The sequence below is a fragment of the Octopus bimaculoides genome, chromosome 11, assembly GCF_001194135.2.
Source record: "Octopus bimaculoides isolate UCB-OBI-ISO-001 chromosome 11, ASM119413v2, whole genome shotgun sequence".
NCBI classification, from domain to species: Eukaryota; Metazoa; Mollusca; class Cephalopoda; order Octopoda; family Octopodidae; genus Octopus; species Octopus bimaculoides.
This window is the reverse complement of record NC_068991.1, coordinates 17,304,199-17,313,630: the sequence shown is the minus strand read 5'-3', so window position 1 is coordinate 17,313,630 and position 9,432 is coordinate 17,304,199. Positions and strand designations below refer to the sequence as shown.

General features: G+C 37.1%; 1 protein-coding gene across 2 annotated transcripts in view; it reads left to right on the top strand.

The window, feature by feature from the left end:
- The window catches only part of LOC106880927 (carbonic anhydrase-related protein 10), a 14,233-nt gene extending 11,541 nt beyond the window's left edge, over window positions 1-2,692 (top strand). Inside the window, exons 6-7 of one of the 2 annotated variants that reach the window (XM_014931097.2) lie at window positions 476-633; window positions 1,730-2,692. In XM_014931097.2, the coding sequence (XP_014786583.1) occupies window positions 476-633; window positions 1,730-1,936 (365 nt within the window). In that variant the 3' untranslated portion in view covers window positions 1,937-2,692. Of the gene's footprint in view, window positions 1-475; window positions 639-1,729 lie in introns of both variants that reach the window. The other variant, XM_014931098.2, reaches the window with a different exon arrangement.
- The last annotated feature ends 6,740 nt before the right edge of the window (window positions 2,693-9,432 follow it).

The window sequence follows — 9,432 nt, the reverse complement described above, 5'->3', positions numbered from 1 at the left end:
TATATATGACATCAAAATTATAATTAAGGGTATCTAAAAGATACCACCATGCTAGATATAGCAGCCAAAACTTGACTTTAAAACCACATAAAATGTTCATATAGCATTAGGAGAGAAGACAAAGAGACAAAACAAACTAGCAAAAAATTATTGGATAATTCCAGATCCCGGATTTCTGGGTTTGCATAAGAAATGTTTTGCCTCATCAGTGGAATACACACAAATAGTACATAAATACAAATATATATATATATATATATATATATATACAACATACGAATACTTACATATACGCACGTTTACACACACATATATATATGCACGTATGCACACGACCAGTCTAAATTACCCGCCTAAACTCCTCGTGTGATATGGTCAAAATACCTCCGCAGTGAATATAATGACGGAAGTAAATATATAAATATATAACGATCTTATCCTTATTTATATAAACTTATATATATCTTCTTTACAGATAATCAGTATCGTGTGAAAAATTGGAATCTAGAAGCTTTTCTTCCGAGGAACCGGTCTTGTTTTATTACCTATCGGGGCAGTGTCACATTCCCACCTTGCAGAGAAGGAGTTACCTGGATAATACTTTGGGAAACAGTTCATATTTCCACTGGACAGGTATGGTAAGAGATACAAAAATAAGCGGTTGGCATATTGACCTTGCAGCACACACACACAAAATCATCTTTAATTGTAGAATTCATCTTACAAAGTCGACAATTGTTTCTGTTGTATTAACATATCTAGATATCGAAAATATCATTGAAATTGATATTTCCGAAAATACATGTTAACCCAACGTTTTCAAGGTGATCCAAATTTAATTAAATTCAAAGTGAACTAAGGAAATAGTTCTAGTACACGAACGCACACAAAAAGAACGCGAAGTAGAAATATAATCTTAAGAAAAGCTATTTTTGAATTCAACAACTGGTGACGTTAGTTGATAACGAAAGAATTAAAAAATTAAACATAGGAATTCTACGTTACGATAAATAGAAACAGATTTTATGTCACGACAATTAGTTATCTCTTTATTAAATATAGTAAACTTTTTTTATGAAAATTATTATATAACATATGAAAATCAGTTATAATTAAGAAATGAAACATTTAAATGTCTTCTAAAATTTGTGGCAACATTTCATTTGTCAAATTTTCATTAAAATTTAATACAATTAATATATTTCTTTAAGGCAAAGTTCACATGTAGAATTACCAATATTGTACGATGGTGCGTAACTAATAATGGACCGCTTTAAATCATACTTAATATTTCTGTCTTTTAAATCCCAAATGCATTTACTAAAATTTGTAGAATTACCTTTTCTTCTATACTTAAATGAATGAGAATGGTTATGAAATTTATATTTCCAAATTATGGCACATGAACCTAGATAATAACACAATTGTCGGCTTTGAAAAAATGTGATTTTCTCTAAACGTATTTTCATTGTCTAATACTCTGAATTTCTCGAAATTCTTCGAAATGGTATTTGGATCGACTTGTCATACATGAGGAATTACCTTGGATGTGTATTCTACTTGCATTTACTGGTCTCTGATTGTTGGATATAGTTAACCAAATTTGTTTAAAGCTGGGTGCTTTATTGATATCTGCCTGGATTTTTAATCTCTTTTCCTTCTTTCTCTTCTCATATTCACACACACACACACACACACACGCACGCACGCACACTACATATAATTACAGCTTGAAATATTTCGCTCTCTGTTGTCTGAGCACGGCGCGGGAGGACCGAGAATATTATTGGGAAACAACTTCCGACCACTTCAGCCGATCAACAACAGAGGGCTCTACCGTTCCTGTATGACAATGACGTCCGTTATTGCATTATTTCCTTCGCCACTTAGACTGTTGCTGTTCTGTCAAGCAGGAATCGTCATGGTATTACAATAGTAACGGCTTTTAACATTCTGGGCTCGACAAAGATCATCACCAACTCACCAACACACCAACTGAACAATGATTTGAGCGCTGCTTCTTTATTCACCGTCGCTGTCGAGAAATGTCTCTGCCAAAGTATATCGCTGTCACCATGATTGTTATCATCATCATCATCATCAACAACTGGCAGAATCAGTTGTGTATCGGACAAAATGCTTTACGTTTTGAGTCCAAATCTCGCCTAGGTCTACTTCAACGTGTATACCCTCGAGTCGATAAAATAATGTACCCCTAAATTTGTGGCCTTAAGTAGCGGCGAGCTAGCGAAATCATTTGAGTATGGGAAAAATACCTCGTTATGGGGGAAATACCTCATCGTTTTTCTTCCAACTTTTTATATTCTAGGTTCAAATCTCTGTGGAGTCATCTTTACTCGTTCATCTCTCCACAGTCGATAAAAGGATGCCCAAGTTAAGAACAGGGGTCGATGTACTTGGCTAATCCCTCTCCTGAATTGCTAGCCTTGTGTTAAAATTGCCATTGCTTGGCTGAATCGTTAAAACGTCAGACAAAATGCCATGTTGTTTGGTTATTTACGTTCTAAGTTCTTTACAGAGATGAACCTTTTATTCCTCCGGAGTCGAGAAAATAAAGTACTCGTCAAACACTGATATAAATTGATCTTCGCTCCTAAAAATTGTTAGCCTTTTACCTAAATCAATAAACATTATAATAATAATAATAATAATAATTATTATTATTATTGTCGTTGTTGTTGTTATTATTATTATCATATTTTAAAAAGATTGACGTAACTCTTTACAAAGGTAAGCAAACAAGACGAAGAGCGCGATGCAATTGCAATAGATATCTTATTGGTTGAACAATATTTCGACAGCAAGCTTGTCTTTGTCGAGTTCAAAATAAAAAGTGATAAAAATTCAAAATTATAGAAATTGAGATCTAAAATATGAACGAGAGCAACCAGCTTCCACACGTTGATGGAATGACATCATCAGTTTTTAAGCTTCAATTTTATAACTAGCGAAAAGAAAAGGAAAGAAAAATGAAAAAGAAAAAGAAAATTTAATCAAACATTTCTGCATAAATTTGATGATATTCTGTCATTTTATCCATTCCGCCAGAGCGTGATGTTAATAACCCGCAAACCTATTTCTCCTCATACATTTTGAGTATTGAAAGTGTAGCAGATTCAGAATATTTTCTGAGAATGTGCACTTTCAAGTCTTTTTCAAAATTGCAGCCGTTTGAAACAAAATGTTCGGCAAGTTCTGTCGAACTACTGTTATTGTGCCTGACGTCGAATCTGTGCCCATTAAACCTTTTGTTTAATTGTTCTGTTGTATAACCAACATAAACCAAGTTGTTTCGTGCATTCTGCCGCATACACTAAATGAGAATTTCTACATGTCTCACCTTCTGTATAAATCATAACATTTCTGTTATGATTCCTGATGGAATTCACCTCACTCATGTTGTTGCACAATGAACAGGACTTACCTTTCTTGCGGTTGTTTTTCAAGGTACAGCGTGAAGATACTCCAATGTTAGTTTTCTTGGAGTCAGAAATAGTGGTCAATAGATCTCTTATAGTTTTATTCTGTCTAAGGGCTACAATAGGCGGTTGAGGAAATATCTGTTTGAAACGAGGATACTTTCCGCAACATGCTGTTAACTTTCATGCAACACTTTTGAAATACCAGCGAAATTTCGGTGCCAGTTAATCACTAAAGGGATTATGTCACATATTGTATTGTGTTTGCTAAAATTATGCATGTAGCTTTGACTTTCTTTGCTAATCTTAGCTATCTCATTTGCTATTTCCTTTAATCGTGATTCACTGTAACCGCGTTTGACATAATGGTGTACAAAAGCATTTGCATGCTTCCAGTAATCCCCTCTGTCAGTACAAACCCAGTTTGGTCTCCACATTTTTTTACTGTCGGTTTCGTGTTGTTGACAAGTGTACTTGGGCTTGTTAGAAAACATTTCATTGACTTGGGTTGTCTTTTGCTATTTATGAAGGGCAAATAAAATAAGTACCAGTCGAGTACGTGGGTCGATGTAAACAACATGCCCTCTCCCTACAAAACTGCTGAGCCAAAATTAGAAAAAATATTTCTGTAGCATTTGTTTCCTATTCCCTTTCTTTTGATAGTTTTATTTTTCTTGTTTTATCTTTTTTGTTATTGATTTCATTAATGCCTTATTTTCTATTTCTTTCTGTATATTTGTTTTCGTTGTAGTTTGTACTTTGATATTCTATAATCAATAGATCTCAGGTAGTACAAACTTCGTAATTACAAAGGCTGCTGCATTTGTTCTCATTTAACACAGTAATATCGATAATTTTTCTGTTATTTTTTACTTGTTTCAGTCATTGGACTGCGACCATGCTGGGGCACACCTCGAAGGCTTTAGTCGAACAAATCGACTCCTTGTACATCTTCTTAAAGCCTGATACTTTCTTTATTCTATTGATCTCTTTTGCCGAACCGCCAAGTTACGAAAACGTAAACAAATCAGCATTCGTAAAAGCTGAGCCAAAATTAGAAAAAATATTTCTGTAGCATTAACGTAAAAAAACAAACAAGCACGGACGCGGGCACTCACATACACACACACACACATACACAACGGACATTCACACGCTTTCCCCTCTACCAAATTCACTTACAAAGCATTGATCAGCCCAAGACTAAAGCAGAAGCTGCTTTTCCAACGTAACGCGCAGTGGAGCTAAACTCGAAACCGCACAGTTGTAAGGCAAGCTTCTTAACCACTCCTGTTCCGATTTTGCATATTCTTTTTATTGTTGTTGCAATTTATCATTGGGAGCTGCCTTCATTGGTCCAAAATAAGTTCTTTTATTATTTATAATTATTGAAGGCGGCGAGATGGCAGAAACGTTAGCAGCCTGGACAAAATGCTTAGCGGTATGAGCTGGCAGAATCGTTAGCACGCCGGGCGAAATGCTTAGCGGTATTTCGTCTGCCGTTACGTTCTGAGTACAAATTCCGCCGAGGTCGACTTTGCCTTTCATCCTTTCGGGGTCGATAAATTAAGTACCAGTTACGCACTGGGGTCGATGTAATCGACTTAATCCGTTCGTCTGTTCTTGTTTGTTCCCTCTATGTTTAGCCCCTTGTGGGCAATAACGAAATAGGTATTTCGTCTGCCGCGAAGTTCTGAGTTCAAATTCCGCCGAGGTCGACTTTGCCTTTCATCCTTTCGGGGTCGATTAAATAAGTACCAGTTACGCACTGAGTGACAACCGCGCCCTGCACACTATGCCTTCGGCAAAGCATAGTGCCCGTATAGCCACCCCTGACAGGGATATGAGGAAAGAGTCAACCTTCATAAACCTGTATATTCCTTGTGGGCATACAGTAGTTAAACCTGGCAGACAACGGCAAACTAGAGTATTGGCAGGAGGACACGATAATCTGTTTTGACAATGGACAGGAACACAAGATCTAGTATGCAAAAAACTACAGGTTTACAGGAAGAGTTCTGCCCCCTGTTTATATTAGCAACTGAAAAGTAAACCGACAGAACCACAATTGTAGAGACTGTCAGGAATCTTCGGCCGTGATTAATATCTATCTATACATACATATACACACACACATTTTTGTCAATATAGACATATACACCACACACACATCTTTGTCTATATAGACATATACACCACATGTATAATAATCTTCACACACGAACATACCCATCCCATATATTATTTGTATATGTATACACACACATATGTAAACACAATATTAGAGAAACATTCTCATTAATCTTCTACCAAGTGCAAACAGGCCTGATATAGTTATTTGGGATTGAAAAGAAAACTCTTGTATAAGCATAGAGGTTAGCTGCCCTTTTGAGACACACGGTGCTTTGGCATGTGTAGCCAAAATTACCAAAATTTGTTTTTTATTGACATACATCTACTGAAAAACGATCTCTGATTAGCTAGTACACTTTAAAAACCAACCATTCACAACATTTGTTCCATTGAGCTGACGGATCAGCCTCAAAGTCCTTCCAACATGTACTTCTTGGCCCAATCAATCAACCTGTGTAGCCCAATAAGATTCATAAATTTGTATTATTTATACTAATATACAGGCACCTATATTTCATTTAACTCTAACATTCAGATTACTGCCAAATGTAATGCTTATTTATTCAAATCATTTTGAATTAATCATACATTATCTTGTAGCTTTGAAATTTTGATGATGTGACTGCATATTCTAAACATTGTAGGGTAGGTTTGAGAAGACTGATCTTGCCACTTTGTACATGAAACAGGTAAAATATTAAGACCTGACATGGCTGGTTTAAATACTAAAGGGTTAAAGACTGTGTTGACTAAAGTGACCACCCCTGCTTCAAGAAAAAAATCGGTCATCCAGAACGGATTTGGAACTAGGTTCTGAATAATCGATGTCATACATGCATTTATTTAAAAGTTTTAGAATGTTTTTAGTGATGTAAAATACCTTCCACAGAATTAAAATAATATGTACTAGGCTTCCACAGTTTCCGTCTATATAAATGTAGGATCAGTCCTCCAACATATTTCATAAGCTGTCATCAGCTCAGATTATATTCATTTATAAGGTATTGGTTTTGTCTTTGATGGCCCTGTGACATGTATATTGTAGCTAAAAGTAACTATCTAGTATTGGTGTTTGACACCACCCCATCCGTAATAAACTGAATTCCTTCAAGCCATGATTCTCTACATTCACTTTACCGGAATGGTGTATATCGGACTACATTATCTAATGTGGCTTCCCTTTTCCATTACTTAAAGGATATTTGGTGTTATTTTGATAAATAAGGTTAAGCACAGAAAACCTTAAAATACAGCTGAGAAAAAAAAAAACAACAAATGAACTTATATAATATAAAGGAATTAACAGCTAAAATTTTAATGTAAACGATTTTGTTTTCGTTTCCTTTTTTTTATGTTTTAATTGAGTTTTTAATATAAAACATGCTGCCTTATTTACGAGACATCCATCTGTTTCATATAGATCGTCACTTTACATAAATATGTAGGTGCAGTATGGCTGATTGGTTAGGAGGTTCGCTTTGCAACCATAAGGTCTCCCAGGTTCAATCCTACTATATATCAACATATAAAAGGCCGTCAGGTAGGCCTGCAATTTATAAGCCTTATCATACAGTGTCATGCTGCTTCTGTCCAAGAACGACATTAAAGATACGTGTCTGTGGAATATTCAGCCACTTATGCATTAAACCAGGAGCAGGTAATTCGGCTGATTAATCGACTGCCTGAATCCTTATTGTCGAATGATAGGAACCCACCACGATATAAATATACATAAGCATATTGATTTATAAATAAAATATGTGCTTGTCAGTTCATTTTTCCCCCCTGCTTACTGGTTGTACATCAAGTGCCATTGAAGGATTTTAGACAGAGGGGAGGTGAAGAGAGGTAGATATGACATGGGTGATTGCTGTCATTTAAGGCCAAATCAGCCCCAATTGAGCAGACCAGTCATCAAACAGCATTCCAATCATGACCAGCCAAGCTTCTACAGCATGTTTATCTAGGACTACACTACCCAGTGGACTCAGTCATTCTTTAAAAAAAAAAATGGGAAAGAAGGATGTGATTTGAGGAAGATTTGGCTGCAGTTTCTAGAAAGGTGAACAACTCTGAGAGGCTCCCTTACTGGTTCATGGATTGCTGCAATAGGAAATAATACAAGATATTAAGTTATCCCCAGAATGGCTTAGCAGTTAGATAAGATTGTGGTTTCAATTCTGGATTGGATGATGTGTTGTGTTGTGTTCTTGAGCAAAACACTTTATTTTACATTATTCCAGTCCACTCGGTTGGTGAAAACAAGTATTCCTGCGACAGATTGACATCCTGTCTGGGGGCAGTATATATGCCAGAGAATCCAGGAAACCAGCCCTGTGAGTATATGACTTGGGAAGGAGCTTTATTCTTTATCCTTTTAAACCAGAATCCTAGTCTGAGAGCTCAAAGGAGTGAGGTAGTTTAAGGCTTGGTTGGACGTTTGGTCTTCCACCCAGGTTAAAAAGGGCAAATGGAATCCATATGATTTGCATCCAATCAGTAGGCCTGGCTCTTTTTCCGTGTCTCAAATTGAGGATTATAATGTTTAATATCAACTACATTAACTATACTATGTGGAGGCACAATGGCCCAGTGGTTAGGGCAGTGGACTCGCGGTCATAGGATCGCGGTTTCGATTCCCAGACCTGGCGTTGTGAGTGTTTGAGCGAAAACACCTAAAAGCTCCATGAGGCTCCGGCAGGGGATGGTGGCAAACCCTGCTGTACTCTTTCACCACAACTTTCTCTCACTCTTACTTCCTGTTTCTGTTGTGCCTATAATTCAAAGGGTCAGCCTTGTCACACTGTGTCACACTGAATATCCCTGAGAACTGTGTTAAGGGTACACATGTCTGTGGAGTGCTCAGCCACTTGCACGTTAATTTCACGAGCAGGCTGTTCCGCTGATCGGATCACCTGGAACCCTCGACGTCGTAAGCGACGGAGTGCCAACAACAATAACTATAGTATATAAAAAAAAATGTGAAATAGTTTCATCACATGCTTCTTGTGGAGAACTCAATGCAATAGATATGGTTTTATTAAACATGTATAACATCTAACATGCAGCCGTACCATCTATGAGGAAATTACATTAGTCATAAAGTCTTGACATCAAGAGTTCAAGCCAGTCAGCAATGAAAAAAGAATTCTAACACACACACACACACACAATCTTTTCTGATATACCTGCTTGTGTATGTGTTGGCATTGTCATTGTGTGCCCACTTTTCATGCTGAAATAAAGGAGACAGATTGTCACGGTCTGAGTCTGTCTTTATTTTAACTTACTGGATGGGTCAGAGAAAGACAGCTTGCCTGTATGCTGTATTTTTGGTATTGTTTCTTTGGTTGGGTGCGCTTCCCGACACCAATCACCTTATAAGAATGCACTTCAGTGCATATTATTGTGACACCAGCACTAGAGAAGTAGCCTTGGTGTCCTGTGGAAGAGAGTGTGTATTACTTCTTTCAGTCTCAATGCCTCTAATGAGTTCAGTCAAACAAATTGGCCATGGTACTTACTTTAGTGCAGACTATTCTGCCAAATTGCAAAGTTATAGGGACGTACAGAAACCAACATTGGTTGTCAAGTTGTAAGGGGAGCCAAACACAAACACACACAAATATACACATCATCATCATCATCATCATCGTTTAACGTCCGCTTTCCATGCTAGCATGGGTTGAACGATTTGACTGAGGACTGGTGAAACCGGATGGCAACACCAGGCTCCAATCTAATTTGGCAGAGTTTCTACAGCTGGATGCCCTTCCTAACGCCAACCACTCAGAGAGTGTAGTGGGTGCTTTTACGTGTCACCCGCACGAAAACAGCCACGCTCGAAATGGTGTCTTTT